This window comes from Sturnira hondurensis, unplaced genomic scaffold (assembly GCF_014824575.4).
Source record: "Sturnira hondurensis isolate 20B ecotype Veracruz unplaced genomic scaffold, ASM1482457v3 Scaffold0007797, whole genome shotgun sequence".
Taxonomy (NCBI): domain Eukaryota; kingdom Metazoa; phylum Chordata; class Mammalia; order Chiroptera; family Phyllostomidae; genus Sturnira; species Sturnira hondurensis.
In genome coordinates, this window is record NW_028080428.1 from 1,168,192 (window position 1) to 1,183,260 (window position 15,069).

Genomic DNA, 15,069 nt, shown 5'->3' on the forward strand with positions numbered 1-15,069 from the left:
CCCAGATTCACCCTGTGATGCTGAAAGCCTTCTTGGAAGCCCTGGAAGGTGCAGGGCCGAGGGTCCCCCTCTCTCGGGTTTCAGGTTGGGAAACAGAGGCCCGGAGAGGTGGGGAGCTCACCTGACATCGTCCACCAAGTCTCAAGAGTTGTGGGCCTTCCTGGGGGGGGGGGAGGGGAGTCCCGCCTTCCCCTCGTCATCTCAGTCCCTGCTAGAGACGCTGGGTCAATGCAGTGCAGCGAAGTGGGGGCAGAGGCAGGACTCTGGGGGATGCACAGGCCAGCCTGCACCCGGAAGGAGGAAGTTGTACACGCGTCTGTGGCTAGGCCTGGGATCCCCCACCCGGGGACTTCCTCTTCCTCTCAGGGCAGGTATAGCTGCCACAGCAGGACCAACACCCTGACCTGTCATGGATGGGGCCAAGGGGCCCGGACTCAGAGACTTCCTGAGTGGGAGCCTGGCCACCTGGGTGAGGCGGCGGGTGGAAGAGGGCTGGGGAAGGGAAGTGAGCACAGGCAGCGGCTGGAGTTGTGGTGGGCAGAGCTGAGGTCTGAGGGAGGTGGGTGTAAATGTGGGGCTGAGTGCAGGCAGCTGTGAGGCAGGAAAAGGGGTCTAGACCCCGGGCGGGGCGGGGGGCAGACACATTCAGGATTTTGGTGAGGAGGGGGCTGGGTCAAAGGGGCTGAGGACTGACTCTACTAATGGGGGGCTCCTGTCTGGGCCAGCTGACCGGTCTCTGCTTCCCCCAGGCGCTGGGACTGGCTGGGCTGGTGGGAGAGGCGGAAGAACCAGAGGGGGAAGAGGAGGAGGAAGGAGAGGGGCCCCTTTGTCTGGAGAAGAGGTTCTTGCACCTCAGCGATGGGGCCCTGCTCCTCCGGGTGCTGGGCATCATGTAAGGGGCATTGGGGGCCAACTTAGGGGTCTGAGGGGAGGGGGCCGGGACGGCTGGTGCACAGAGCCTGAGGGCTGAGGGCAGAGCCTGGTTGAGGGGAGGTGGGTCCTTGATTGCCCCATCCAACCAATCGCCCCCTGGGCCCACAGTGCCCCTAGTTCCCGAGGGGCCCCTCGGATGACCAGGGGCCCTGATGATCCCCCAGCTCAGCGGGTGCGGAACCTGAGCCACCTGTGGGGACGACTGAGGGACTTCTACCAGGTGAGGGTTTGGGAGGGGGAGGCCAAGCCTGGGAGCCCCTCAGGAGGGCCCATCTCACGATCTCCTGCCCCCTATGCCCCCAGGAGGAGCTGCAGCTGCTGATCCTGTCGCCACCCCCAGACCTCCAGACATTGGGGTTTGACCCCTTCTCAGGTACTCTCTCTCCCACCAGCCCTCCCTGTGTCTAGCCCCGCCCCTGCCCACGACCTGTTAACTGCTTGTGGCTTGGGCCCTGCAGGGGAGGCAGTGGAGGAGTTGGAAGGCATCCTTCGGCTGTTGCTGGGGGCGTCGGTGCAGGTGAGCGGAAGGGGGAAGGGCAGCGCCCAGCTTCGGCCGTGGTGGTGGGAGACTCCTGTGTCAGCCTCTCCCACTGGTTCCCTGCAGTGCGAGCATCGGGAGCTCTTCATCCGGCACATCCAGGGCCTTAGCCTGGAGGTCCAGAGCGAGCTGGCTGCTGCCATCCAGGAGGTATGGCTTTGGATTGGCACCAGCCGGGGACACCCTGCCCCTGACTTCTTTGGCTGATCTGCTCTCTCTACCCACCCAGGTGACCCAGCCTGGGGCGGGCGTGGTGCTGGCGCTGGCTGGGCCTGAGCCTGGAGAGCTGGCATCTCCAGAGCTGGAGATGCTGTCCCGGAATCTGATGGGGACACTATTGAGACTGGCCCGGGAGCGTGATGTGGGGGCCCAGGTAGGGGCAGCAGGGGCTTTGAGGGCCAAGTGGAGGAATGGGAGGACCACGGAGACTCAGGTGTGTGGGGAAGATGGGGGTTGAGGCCCAGGTGTGGGGGTGGGTCTGGAGATCTTAGGCCAGCAGGGCTGCAAGCTCCGAATTCACCTTGTGGTGGTCGGGGGCAGCTTTGGGGGGCATAAGATGGGTTAGTTCTGACCTCTGACCCTTGATCTCCCACAGCGGTTGGCTGAACTGCTGCTGGAGCGACAGCCAACCCCCTTGCTGCCTGAGGCTCCTGCTGGGACTCCTCTGCAGGGCCCCTCGAACCACCTGGCCCTGCAGCTGGCCAACACCAAGGCCCAGCTGCGGCGCCTGCGCCAGGAGCTGTGAGTGCAGCAGGCTGGGCCTGGGACATGGGGGAGAGGGGCAGATTAGGCCTGGTTGGGGGGGTCCAACCCCATTTTTCAGGGATCAGGCCTGGGAGGAGCTGGGGCTTGCTGGTCGAGAGCCCTGCAGTGTCTCTCTCCTCCAGGGAGGAGAAGGCCGAGTTGCTGCTAGACTCCCAGGAGGAGGTGCAGGGCTTAGAGGCTGACATTCGAAGGCTCCGCCAGGAGGTGCGTTCTGATGCTCCCCACCATCGCCGTATTTCCTAACCTCCCCGCACCTCCTGCATCCCATTGCCTGCCCCTACCCTGGCTCCTTGCCGTCCCCAATCCCTGTGGCCACGGCTGGCCGGTCCCAGCTCCGCATCATCTGGCCCAGGCCCAGACGCTGTCGGGACAGGCCAAGAGGGCCGAGTTGTATCGCGAGGAGGTAGAGGCGCTGCGGGAGCGGGCCGGCCGCCTGCCCCGGCTGCAGGAGGAGCTGCGTCGCTGCCGGGAGCGGCTGCAGGTGGCTGAAGCCTGCAAGGGCCAGTTGGAGGTGAGTCCGGAGGCGGTGCTGCGGCAGGGTGGGGCTTGTGGCAGGACCAGGGCGGGGACTGAGGGGAGAGGGGTGGGCCGAAAGGAGGAGCAAATTTGGTCCTGAAGGAGTCAGGCCTGACCGAGGAAACAGTCATGGCTAGGAGAAACGGGTGAGGTGGTGTCTGCGGAAAGGCCCTCTGGAGGATGGGGCAGATGGAAGCGGGGGAGGTAGGGGTTGTGGGCCAGGGTAGGTCCTAGGGCGGAGGGCGGGGCCAAGTGCAGAGGAGGTGGTATCTGCATAAAGTCCTTAGCAGTGGGGCCTAATAAGTAAGGCCTAGAAAGTTGGGACCTTGGAAGGCAACTTCTGAGGAGAAGGGGCGGGCCCACATAGAAGAATAGGCGGGGCCTACATAGGAGAAGGGCGGGGCCAGGTGCTAGGGAAGTGGTGCCTGGAAAAAGCCTGCAGATGTTGGGGCAGATGAAGGGGAGAGGTGGGGCACAGAGAGCCTCAGGGGTGTGGGGTCTGGTGGGAATGGGGAGGCAGGACCTGCGGCCCTGGAGTGCTGGGGGCCAGAACTCTGGCTCTCTGTGCCCCCTTTCTCCCAGGAGGAGCGGGCGCTCACTGGGACTCTGGAGGCCTCAAAGGCCCTGCTGGAGGAGCAGCTGGAGGCTGCCCAAGAGCGATGTGCTCGGCTGCATGAGACCCAGCGGGAGAACCTGCTTCTGCGGACCCGGTTGGGCGAGGCCCATGCGGTGAGCTTGCCACAGTGACCCCAGTGGTGCCCCAGGGTCCCCTAGTGATCCCTGTGACCCCTACTCCTAATGTTCTCTAGTGATCCTCTAGCCCCCCACACTGGTCTTGGTGGGGAAGGCTTGTCTGATCCTGCTCTCCACGTCCTGCCCACCCCCAGGAGCTGGACTCTCTGCGGCATCAGGTGGACCAGCTGGCAGAGGAGAATGTGGAGCTGGAGCTGGAACTGCAGCGGAGCCTGGAGCCACCCCCGGGCTCTCCTGGGGAGGGTGAGTGGTGCCCCAGTGGAGGGGCTGGGTCTGGGGGGGCTGCCTGTGTTTTCCTGCAGCTGTGGTAGGGATGGCTCCTGACTTCGTCCCTTCCCCCAGGTCTCTGGGGGTGTAGGGGTGTAGGTGAGGAGCCAGGCAGTGTGGCAGAACTAAGCATGGGAAGGGTCCTGACCTCATCTCACGTACCCCCAGCACCCCTGCCAGGAGCAGCCCCCTCGATACACGATGAAGTGAAGGAGGCAGAGGCTGGCCGGCTGTGGACCCTAGAGCGAGAGAATCGGGAGCTTCGCGCCCTGCTGCAGGTGCTACAGGGGCAGCCAGGTGGCCAGGTGAGTCCCCTTCCCTAACCATCCCAGTAGGTCCTTCCTGGTGCCCTCCGCTGGGCTTGACCATCCCTCTCGTGTGCCCTCAGCACCCCCTGCTGGAGGAGCAGAGCCAGAGGGAAGCCTCCGTGGTCCCAGAGCTGGCGGTGACTCACCAGACTTGCCTGGCCTCAGACCATGGCCCCCAGGGTCTGGTTGGCCAAGGCAGGGATGCAGACCCCCAGACCTCAGACCTGGCTTCTCGGGCATCAGACTCAACCCCCAAGGAGTTAGCGGAGTGTCCCCAGACATCTGATCCAGACACTCAAGTAACAGACAGGCCGCTCCGGACGGCTGCCATGGCCCCCCAGACCTCAGAAGTGACGGCCCAGGAGTCAGGTCCTGCTGTGGAGACGCAGAAGGCCCCGGAGAGGTCTGACCACGGAGCCCCTCTCCAGACCTCTGCCTCCACGGCCCCACTGCAGGGTCCAGAGAGCAAGATGCAGGCCCAGCTGCTGTTGGGAGGAGGGACTGGGGAGTGTGTGCCCAAGGCCCAGGGGCTGAGACAGGGGGTACCTGAGAGCGCTCCTGGACTCACAGAGCCACGCCTCCACGTGCATCTGGAGGAGCCGGAGTCCTCGGGTCAGTGGTTGGACTTGCCCAAGGGGCAAACAGAGGCCAGAGAGCAGGACCAGAGGCTGGAGGGGATGACCGGGGGCCTGGCCCAGAAGCCGGAAAGGGCTCCTGATGCCCAGGCCTTGGAGAGGCCAATCCCAGGGGCGATCCTGACCTGTGGTGACCCAGAGCAGGAGGCCCTCAGGGAGGAGGTGGCTCGGCTGAGGAGAGAGGCTGAGGCCCTTCGAGCTGAGTTGGAGGTCCAGGCTCGCAGGCTGGAGGCCCGAGGCACGGAGGCAGCTCGTCTGTCCGAGGAGCTGGCTCAGGCTCGGAGGGCAGAGGCCGAGGCCCACCGGGAAGCAGAGGCCCAGGGCCAGGAGCAGGCCCGGCTTCGGGAGGCAGTGGAGGCAGCCAGACGGGAGCTGGAGGCCGCATCGCGGGAGCGGGAGGCGCTGGCAGAGGCGCTGGCGGCAGCAGGCCGAGAGCGGAGGCAGTGGGAGCGCGAGGCACCCCGGCTGCGGGCCCGGGCTGAGGCCGCCGAGGAGCAGCTGCAAGTGCTGGAGGCCAAGAGCCGCCAGCACCTAGAGGAGGCCGAGAGGGAGCGCCGGGAGAGGCAGGCCCTCGGACAGGTATGTGGGTGCTCACCTTCGTTCACTTGGGGTCAGGAAATGGGGTGCCAGGCCAGTGGCCGGAGTTTTGGGTTATTAATTTTATCAGCAGCCACTGAGTGCCCAGCGGCAAGTTGGGACTGGAGATAAAGAGGCGAAATCCATTCCTGCCTTCCCAAGTCACTCCTGACCTGGAAAGGGACGCATGACCTCTGCCTCTGGTGGGGTGGCTTTGGAGGGGATGAGCGTGTGGCAGGGAGCCAGAGTGCCCCTCTGACCACAGCGCCTCCTTCTGTACAATGGAGGTACTCCTCGCAGCTGCCCTGGTGGGTCTTCTGGAAGACCAGAGGAGGTTGCGCTCGGTGGGAGAGCCCAGTTCCTGCTGGTCAGACAGTTAGGAAGAGCAAAGCACTGTGGGAACAAAGCCTGCGGGAGAGGGAGCTGATGCCAGAGTTGGGGCAAGGAGGCTTCGCGGTGGTGGTGGTGGGGGTGGTTCTGAGGAACAGTCGAGATTTCACTAGACAGGGAAGGACAGTTCACCCCAAGGGAACAGCCAGTGCAGAGACGGGAAGGCATTAAAGGTTTTCAGGGCCCAGGAGGAGTGGGTGGATGGGGCTCAGAGGGGTGTGCCAGGCTGGCTTTTCAGGTGCTTGAGCTCCGTCCCCAGGCAGGGAGAGCCACCAGGGGTGTGGCCGACCTGTGTGAGCCTGGGTTTGAGGAGGGTCACCTTGGTGTGCAGGGGCCTGGGGCCATTAGGAGGCAGTGCCTGTGGTCCAGGTGGCAGGGGGTGCTGGCTGGACTGGGAAAGGAGGCGGGAGAGAAAGCCTGGAGCCCCCTTTGTTCATTCGCTTAAGCGTGCGTGTGGGTGTCTCCTTGGCGCCAGTACCAGGCAGCCAGCATACCTGTACTCGGGGCAGTGCTCCCATCTGGGGTGGAGACGTGCCTGTGCGGGGAGCTGGGACCTGTCAGGGAAGGCTTCCTGGAGGAGGGGAGAGGGAGACGTGCCTGTGCGGGGAGCTGGGACCTGTCAGGGAAGGCTTCCTGGAGGAGGGGAGAGAGTGGCAGTGAGCGAGGAGGTGCAGGCGGAGTTTGTCGGGGTGGAGTGTGAGGCAGCAAGTGGAGGCAGGTGAGAATTCACTGAGCAGGGTTCCTATTGGGCAGGGCCTCGCCTTCCTGCGAAGTGAGGAGGGAGTTGTGGCTTTTCTCACGAGGGCGGCGGGAGCCACTGGGGCAGAGTGGACAGGGCCCTGTGCTGAAAGGCCCCTCAGGGGACTCGGAGGAGACAGCAAGGCGATAGGAAGCGGGTTCAGGTCCGCAGGCACCAGTGTGCTGTAGGGAGCCTNGGGAGAGAATAGCAGTGAGCGAGGAGGTGCAGGCAGAGTTTGTCGGGGTGGAGTGTGAGGCAGCAAGTGGAGGCAGGTGAGAATTCATTGAGCAGGGTTCCTATTGGGCAGGGCCTCGCCTTCCTGCGAAGTGAGGAGGGAGTTGTGGCTTTTCTCACGAGGGCGGCGGGAGCCACTGGGGCAGAGTGGACAGGGCCCTGTGCTGAAAGGCCCCTCAGGGGACTCGGAGGAGACAGCAAGGCGATAGGAAGCGGGTTCAGGTCCGCAGGCACCAGTGTGCTGTAGGGAGCCTGTGCCTCAGTCAGGAACTGAATCTTCCACCCGACAGTTTCCAGTTTCATTCCTGTTGTACCGACGGGGACACTGAGGTTCAGGAGGGAGAACTGTCTCTGGGACTCCTTCCAAAGGAGAGGGGCAGGGAGCACGTGGTTGGGCTGACCCGGGGTCGGACAGTATGCAGGACAGGCCTGGGGAGTGTAAGAGGTGGGGGGTGTGGGTAAGAGGGTAGAGCTGAGAGGCTGTCTCTGGGGTCCACTCTGTAGGATGCGACTGCTGCCAGGCAGGCCTGGGTTATAGCCCGAATCCCCTCCTTCTCAGCTGTGTGGCTTGGGGCAAGTTATTTAATCTCTCTGAGTCTCAGTTTACTCACCTGTGAAACTGGGATGGATGCAACCTGCCTCAGGGGATGCCGTAAGATAATGAACGTAGAGAGCTTGGGGCAGCGGTGGTGAGGGAGCCCTGGCAGGTAGGCAGTGAAGGTGAGGGTGGGGCCGGCCGCTGGAAGAGCCGGCTCTGAGCACTGAGAGGGTGGAGGAGGCTGAGGACTAGGTGGGGAATTTTGTGGTATTTCCTGGTCAGGGTACTTCCTGGTGATAACTGGCCATGGCACCACAGGAGGTGACCAGCCGGAGGGAGGTCAGGGAACCAGGGGCCCGGGGGGCTGTCCACGTGGGCCTCCTGGGCTGGGTGGCAGGCAGGAGGTACAGTGGAGCTGGCACTGGGAGCTGTGGCCTGGGCCTGGAGGAGGGCTGGGCCATAGTCTGGGCTGAGGTCCAGGTCTCCTTCATTGGACTGCGATTCTGAGCCTCAGCCTCTGGCAGCCAATAGCAGGGCATCATGGGAGTTGTAGTTTTTCAGTGAGAGGCCCTGGGCAAGGGTGCCTGGAAGTCCACTGATCCTGGGGGGAGGCTTGAGGTTGGGGGGCGGGTGGTGGTGTTGCTAAGCCAGGAAGGTCAGAGCAGAGGCCATAGACTTGGCTCCCAGAGACAGGGTTCGGCAGGCTGCTTGGCCAGAGCGGGCCCTTCCCTGTGGCTTTATCCTGCCAGGTCCCCCACCCCTCAGAGTGGTTTGGTCTACCTCCGTCTGGGGCCCACAGCTCAAAGTGGGCCTCCTGCCCCGTTCTGCAGTGGTGTGGCCCAACTGCCAGAGGCCCACTGGCCCCAGCATCCCCGTCCTCCCCTGCCCAGCCCCCACTGTGGTTAGGCCTGGTGTTCACCAAGTTCCTGTGTTTGGCCATCCCTGGTGGCTGAGGGTGCTCTGCAGACCTGCCTGTGCTGAGCCCCTTCCCTTCACATGGCTAGTGTGGCCGCGGCACGTAGGAAACACCGAGCTGTCCCTGGGCACGTCAGAAACCATAGGCTCAGAGAGGTGAAGATGCCTGGCGAGTGCCTCTGACCCCTGTCCCAGGAGCCTCCCCCCCCCTGGCCAGGATCACAGCCCTCAGTTCTTTCATACCCACTCGGCAGGGCGACCAGGCTTTGCTCCCGTTTCACAGATTGGGGTGTAGAGGCCCAGAGGATTAAAGAGGTCTGTCTAGGGGGACACGGCAAGGACAGAAAGCCAGGTCCCCTGACTCGCAGGCCTCTGCATCTGTCGCCTCCCCGGGTGAAGGCAGCGGTCTGTCCTTCTGGCCCTGAGCCTGCGCTGTCTGCCCTCAGGATCTAGAGAAGGCTGTGGTGCGGGGCCAGGAGCTGGGGGCCCGCTTGGAGCGGCTGCAGAATGAGCTGGAGCAGGCGACGCTGGAGCGCCAGGAGTTTCTGCGGGAACAGGAGCTGCAGCACCAGAGGTGGGGACGTAGTCCGGGAGGCAGAGAGGGCCAGGTGCAGGCTCGAGGCGAGGTAGATGTCCAGGCTTCTCCCGCCAGGTACGAGGGCCTGGAGCAGCGCCTGAAAACGGAGCTGCAGGCTGTGGCCACCAGCAAGGAAGAGGCGCTGATGGAGCTCAAGAAGAGGGCCCTGCAGCTGGAAGAAGAGCTGTTCCAGGTGAGGCTTCAGCCCTGGGTGCGGAGGGCCTTGACTCGCCCCTCCCTCCATCCTGATGCAGAAGGACAAGGTTGCATGGGCTCTCATCCTCCAGGGTCCCCCGGCCTTGGCACTTGATTCTTGGCTAGGCGTTGCCTGTCTTGTGTCCTGTTCTGGGGCCCTTGGAAGGAGCACTGTGCTGAGAGTCAAGCTGGCTCTGTCAGGCCGGGTGGTCTTCTGGGGGCCTCGTTCCCCCATTCCTCAAACAAACAGAACCTGGTGGTGGCTTTGCTCTGAGGTGGCTACTGTATGTTTCTTGCTCGCCCCCACCCCCCGCCTTCTAGTGAGCTCAATGACTGTCACTGTCATAAGTCAGTTGTCATTTCTGACATCCCTGAGGCACATGGGCTCAGCGCTGTGGTGTGGTGGAGCCAACACCAGGCCTCCGTGCTCAGGGAGCACACAGCCCACCTGGGACAGAGGCAGGAGAACAGGAGACCCTCACATGGTGTTGGGCCAGGGGGCACTCAGCAGACTGCCTGGCTGGCGTGTATGGGGTGGGTCAGGGGAGGCTTTCTGGAGAAAGCGACATTGAAATCTGGGCCCATGGGAAGAGTAGCTTGTGCAGGAGAAGCAGCGGGGCAAGGCCTGAGCTGTAGAACCTCGGGGAAGGTGATCGGGAGTTGAGGGCTGCCCCACCCTGTTGGTGGGTGGGGCAGGATGGGGAGTGAGGGAGCTGCGGAACCCCTGAGTGCAGGGTTGTGGTGCAAGAGGCCACTCTTCTGCAAGGTCCCTGTGCCCTCCCCAAGCACTGCCAGTCCCCTGCATGACCTCCCGGGGCCTCTCCTTGCAGCTGCGCCAGGGACCCGTGGGGCAGGGGCCTGAGGAACACTCGGAGCCAAGGGTCATGGAGGCCCAGAGCGGGCGGCTGGTCGAGGTTGAGCGCAGTGTGAGTGGCGGACCGTGGTGGGCATGGGGGCTGGGAGGGCAGTGGCCTGGCCACTGTTAACTCCCCTCCCCACTGAGCAGAATGCGACGCTGGTGGCCGAAAAGGCAGCTCTGCAGGGGCAGCTGCAGCTGCTGGAGGGGCAGCTGGGAAGCCTGCAGGGGCGCGCCCAGGAGCTGCTGCTGCAGAGCCAGCGGGCACAGGAGTGCAGCAGTCGCCTGCAGGTGGGTGGCGGCTGGGTGCTCATTCCCCAGCCCATGCCTGCCTATTGCCCACTGCTCCTCTGTGTTGTTTGCTGACCCTTTTCCCTGCCTTAGCTCCCAGCCAGCTGTCTCTCCCTGTTCCCTATCACGTGTCTGTGTCCCAACCCCAGCTACCTTGTTCTACATTCCTCCTTCCTACCCATGCCCACCTCCAGCCCCTTCTACCTGCCTCCAGCCCCCACATCTGTGCCTGTGTAGTCCAGTCCCCAGCCCTCTTCTTCACAACCAGCCGTCAGTTCCAACCGCTCTCCCGGCCCACTCCAGCCCCATCGGTCCCATCTCTACCTTGTGCCTCTCGCGCTCCCCTCCTTGGCCTGGCACCAGCCATGACACCCCTCCCCACTCCTCTCCCATTAGTCTCTGCCTCAGTTTCCCTGCCACCCCCCACCCCAGCCCGTGCCGCCTCCGCAGCTTTCTCTCCTGTCCCCTGCCCTGCTCCCCTGCCCTGCTCTCTTACCCCTTTCTGGCCTGGGGTTCCACCCCTGCAGTGCATGCCCTCGCCTCTGTCCTAGGCTGAGAAGTCTGTCCTGGAGATGCAGGGCCAGGAGCTGCACAGGAAGCTGGGGGTGCTGGAGGAGGAGGTGCGGGTGGCGCGGCAGTCCCAGGAGGAAACCCGCAGGCAGCAGCAGTCCCTGCTGCGGGACCACGAGTCCCTGACCCAGCTGCAGCGGCGGCAGGAGGCCGAGCTGGAGGGACTGCTGGCCCGGCACCGAGACCTCAAGGCCAACATGCGGGCACTGGAGCTTGCCCACCGGGAGCTTCAGGGCAGGTATGTCCCCCCAAACACCCTCTCTCCCTGAGGGAAAGCACCACCACCTGGAGCCCCACTGCTGTGCCCTTTCTGGGCACCTGTGTGAACACCTGGCCCAACACGCTGCCCTGTGGCTTTGCCTGCGGTTATTTGTAGAAGATGGCAGGCCCCCGTGTCCAGACAGTCCAGCTGCCTGCTTGCCCTGACCCCTGGTCCCTGCAGCCCTCTCAGCCCCTGTCCATCGCAGGCACGAGCAGCTGCAGGCCCAGAGGGCCAACGTGGAGGCGCAGGAGTTGGCCCTGCTGGCAGAGCGTGAACGCCTGATGCAGGACGGACATCGGCAGCGGGGCCTAGAGGAGGAGCTGCGGAGGCTGCAGAGTGAGCACGACAGGTACTAGCCCTGGCGCAGCCTGTCTCGTCTCGGGCCAGGTCTCAGTGTTTCTCTCTGTGAAGTGGGTTGGTGGTAGGTCAGTCACTGTCCCTGTGGGGTCCTGCTTTGCCCCTCTCGAGCACACACTCCGGGCCTCAGGAGGAGCCTGGGGGCAAGTCCCCTCTGAGAGCAGCTCTTTTTGCCTCTGCAGGGCTCAGAAGCTGCTGGCAGAGGTGTCCCGGGAGCGGGGTGAGCTGCAGGGTGAACGCGGGGAGCTGCGGAGCCGGCTGGCGTGGCTGGAGCTGGAGCGGGCACAGCTGGAGATGCAGAGCCAGCGGCTGCGAGAGTCCAACCAGCAGCTGGACTTGAGCGCCTGCCGGCTGACCACACAGTGCGAGGTGTGGTGAGGGGCGGGCGGTGGCTGCAGCGGGGTCAGAGGGCACTGGAGGGCAGGGATGGGCTGGCAGGGAAAGAGCCACCCTGAGCCCCATTAACCTCCACCCGATCTGCTGCCTGTCCCCAACAGCTGTTGACAGAGCTGCGGAGCGCCCAGGAAGAGGAGAACCGGCAGCTGCTGGCTGAGGTGCAGGCCCTGAGCCGGGAGAACCGGGAGCTCCTGGAGCGCAGCCTGGAGAGCAGGGACCACCTGCACCGAGAGCAGCGCGAGTACCTGTGAGCAGGATGGGGGTGCAGCGGGCCGTGGGGAGCCCGGGCTGGGCCTGCAGACCCCTTTGGTTGTTTGGGGGCAGATGCCCTGGAGGCCCCCCAGGGATCTGGGGCAGTGGCAATTTGTCACCCCACACAGGAGTGTGTCTGTGTGCTAACACCTGGCAGAGCCGTACCTGCTAGTCCCTGAGCCTTGCTCTGGCCCGAGCCTCATGTGACCTCTTGCTGTGTGCTCACTCCCGTTTCCCCCATGCCCCCAGGGACCAGCTCAACGCCCTGCGTCGTGAGAAGCAGAAACTGGTGGAGAAGATCATGGACCAGTACCGCGTGCTGGAGCCTGGGCCCCTGCCCCGGACCAAGTGAGTGGCCCCTTCACCCCCTAGACTGGGGTCCTCCCAACCTGGACCCTGCCTGCCTGCCCTCTGACCCTGGCCCAGCTCAGGCCCAGGCCCAGTGAGGGTTTGCCTGGCCTTCGTATCCCCAACATGACCCTCCTGCCCTCTTCTTCTGGGCCTCACTCCCTCTTGTGCCCTCTTGCCCCCAGGAAGGGCAGCTGGCTGGCAGACAAGGTGAAGAGGCTGATGCGGCCCCGGCGGGAGGGGGGCCCCCATGGGGGGCCACGCCTGTGGGCCGATGGGGCTGGCAGCACCGAGAACCTGGGGGGCCCCCCAGAGCCGGAGCTCTCCGAGGGCAGGGAGGCAGATGGGACAGGTGGGTCTGGGGCAGGGGACGGGTTGGTCCCTACCCCATGTCCTTTATCCCCATCCTGGCTCCTGCCAGTGCCTCTGGTCTCCTCCTTCCTGTGTGTCTCATACATGTGCCCCGCTGACCTTCCCTGCTGACAGCCCGGCGCTCCCCAGATGGGTCCAGTGGTGCTTTGCTCTGTGTCCCTGCTGCGTCCCTGTCATCTGGCACCTCCCTCCTGCCTGCGCCGCCACCCACCCAGTCCTACCCATCCACAGCGGTGCCTGGGCCCTTGGAGCAGCAGGGGGCTTTAGTGAGAGGTCATTCATTCCAGTCAGCAGACGAGGAAACCGAGGCCCGGGGAGGGGCAGCACCTTGCCCAAGGTCACAGAGTGAGTTAGTGTCAGCGCCAGCACAGGGTCCTGCCTCCTGTCACCTCCCTCATTCCCCCAGGCCCTGTCCCTCCCCTGCAGCAGCCTCCTCCCCCTGCCCCGTGCCGCTTTACCCCGCTGCCCCTCCCACACTGCCCAGCCACCCCCCTGCACTGCTCTGATGCCCCCATGCCTGTGCCTCCTGCAGGATCCCCTTCACCGGCACCCATGCGCCGGGCCCAAAGCTCCCTCTGCCTGCGGGATGAGACTCTGGCAGGCGCGCAGCGGCGGAAGCTCAGCTCCCGGTTCCCGGTGGGCCGAAGCTCTGAGTCATTCAGCCCCGGGGACACCCCCAGGCAACGATTCCGCCGGCGCCCACTGGAGCCACTCAGCTCCCCTGGCAAAGGTGAGGGACAAGGGTCCCTGGTCGTTAGCCCCCAGCTCCCTGTGGAGCCACCAACTCTTTGGGGAAGGGGGGTGCCCTGCCCGCCCCTGCCCTGGCCCCTGTGGCCCAGCAGCCGCTCTGTGCCCCCTCAGGCCCCGGAGTGCGATGGGATGGCTCCGTCGAGACCCTGGCGGAACATGAGGCCGATGCCGGCGGAGAGGGTGAGCGGGGTGTGTGCCTGCGTGTGTGGCTCCGGCGTTCGCTCGCTCGACAGTGAGGCTTTACGAAGGGCCAGGTGACAAGCTGGCAGGGGGGCAGCGGGGGATGTTGTGGTGTCGAAGGCAGACAGTAAACCGTGCGCATAAAAACAATAATTATCTGCAACAGCCCCGGAGAAAGAAGCTGGGAGCTACATGTATAATGCAAAAAGTTGTAGTGGCCTCATCGGAGACAGGTAAAAAGAGATGGGCAAATTAATTCTAATGACATGTGTTATTTAACTCCATAAGCCTGAATCATTACCATTTCAACACGCCGCCTGGGTGAAAAAGTCAGTCACGAGATATTTTATATTAATTTCTCATACTAAGTCTTTCAAGTGCAGTGGTATTTCACACTCCAGCACTTCGCGGCTCAGGCCGGCCGCGTCTCCCGTGCTCAGTCTGTATCAGGACGTGGTGATGTTCTGGGAAAGCGGGAGAGCAGGGTGAGGGGGGTCCGAAGCACTGGGTGGGTGGGTTGCAGCTTTGATTAGGGTGCTCTGGGGAGGTGAAGTCGGAGCAAAGACCAGGAGGGGAGAGTTTGTTGTGTTGACATGTCTGGCGAACGGCACTCCAGGCGGAGGGAACGGAGGGAGCAAAGGCCTGGCCAGGCTGCCGGTGCCACTGGGATGAGGTGGGGAGAGCGGAGAGGTTAGAGGGGTGGAGGGTGGGCAGGAGATGCAGGGCCCTGTGGGTCAAGTCCACTGCCGGGAGCCCCCCCAGGGCAGTGGGCCTGAGCCCAGCCTTTCTCTCTAGGCCTCACGGTACAGGAGCCGGAGAAGAAACCTCTCGCCCCTTCCCTCAGCCAGTGACATGGAGTGGCCTGGGAGCTTGGGAGTGCAGTCCCCTCGCCGCTGGAGTCCCAGTAGGGGCCCCAGGCAGCTCAAGAATTTGGGGAGCCAGGGCCTCGGGGGAAAGTCCTGGGACAAGGGGGCCTGGGACCCTGGGTCCTCTGCGGCTGGCACTGGGACCCTGAGATGGAGCGGGGATGAGCCTGCAAGCAGCAGGGGTGGCGGGCCCCCACGAGCCGCACCTGGCCGGGGCTCCAGCTCTGCCCCGAGGCCCTGGCCTAGGAGGCGGTTTCTGGAGGATGACCCTGGTGGTGGAGGCAGGCGGGAGTGGACACGAGAGCCCCCTCCTCGGTCCAGGCCAGGAGCCAAGGGCTATTCCCCGGGGACTGTGGCCTGGACTTATCTCTGAGCCTTAGCCGGGACAGAAGAAACATAAGAATAAAGCTGGGTTAAAACCACCCGAGTCTGCGCAGCGTGTCTGCATCCAGAGCCTCAAGGCGCCAGGGTCACCTGTGGCCGGGAGTCTTCTGCTGACGGGGTCCGGGCCACTGTCTTCCTGGCCACAGGGCAGGGCAGGGCTTTCCTTAGGGGAGGGCCCAGTGGGGCTTGCCGGGGTGTCCCCGTGGGGTGGGGAGAGGAGCGGGGGTCTGGGTAGCCAGAAGTGGGTGGGGCCTGAATTGGGGCTCAGCCTTTGCTTATAAGGGGGGTCTGGGCTCTGGGGTGGAG

General features: G+C 64.3%; 1 protein-coding gene across 4 annotated transcripts; it reads left to right on the forward strand.

Moving 5' to 3' along the window:
* The first annotated feature begins 327 nt into the window (after positions 1 to 327).
* Positions 328 to 14,801, forward strand: CCDC88B (coiled-coil and HOOK domain protein 88B). Of its 4 annotated transcripts, none has more exons than XM_037053071.1 (28): positions 328 to 469; positions 750 to 892; positions 1,042 to 1,153; positions 1,237 to 1,306; positions 1,392 to 1,450; positions 1,538 to 1,621; positions 1,701 to 1,844; positions 2,067 to 2,212; positions 2,359 to 2,440; positions 2,589 to 2,747; positions 3,335 to 3,481; positions 3,640 to 3,748; positions 3,941 to 4,077; positions 4,161 to 5,294; positions 8,554 to 8,681; positions 8,760 to 8,877; positions 9,710 to 9,805; positions 9,886 to 10,026; positions 10,578 to 10,834; positions 11,064 to 11,207; positions 11,398 to 11,584; positions 11,713 to 11,858; positions 12,113 to 12,211; positions 12,397 to 12,563; positions 12,815 to 12,928; positions 13,116 to 13,313; positions 13,445 to 13,522; positions 14,309 to 14,801. In XM_037053071.1, exons 1-28 carry the CDS (start codon positions 410 to 412, stop codon positions 14,362 to 14,364), a joined length of 4,515 nt encoding a protein of 1,504 aa, XP_036908966.1. In that variant the 5' UTR covers positions 328 to 409; the 3' UTR covers positions 14,365 to 14,801. The 4 variants fall into 4 exon arrangements, with proteins under 4 accessions (XP_036908966.1, XP_036908967.1, XP_036908968.1 ...); XM_037053072.1 differs by having other exon boundaries at positions 13,445 to 13,513; XM_037053073.1 differs by lacking the exon at positions 12,815 to 12,928.
* The last annotated feature ends 268 nt before the right edge of the window (positions 14,802 to 15,069 follow it).

Bases quoted from the DNA above. Each gene is read 5' to 3' on its own strand.
- CCDC88B (XM_037053071.1), top strand. From the start codon at position 410: ATGGATGGGGCCAAGGGGCCCGGACTCAGAGACTTCCTGAGTGGGAGC. The intron at 10,027-10,577 runs GTGGGTGGCGGC...CCTCTGTCCTAG, and splicing joins AGTGCAGCAGTCGCCTGCAG to GCTGAGAAGTCTGTCCTGGA. The intron at 12,564-12,814 runs GTGGGTCTGGGG...ACCCATCCACAG, and splicing joins CAGGGAGGCAGATGGGACAG to CGGTGCCTGGGCCCTTGGAG.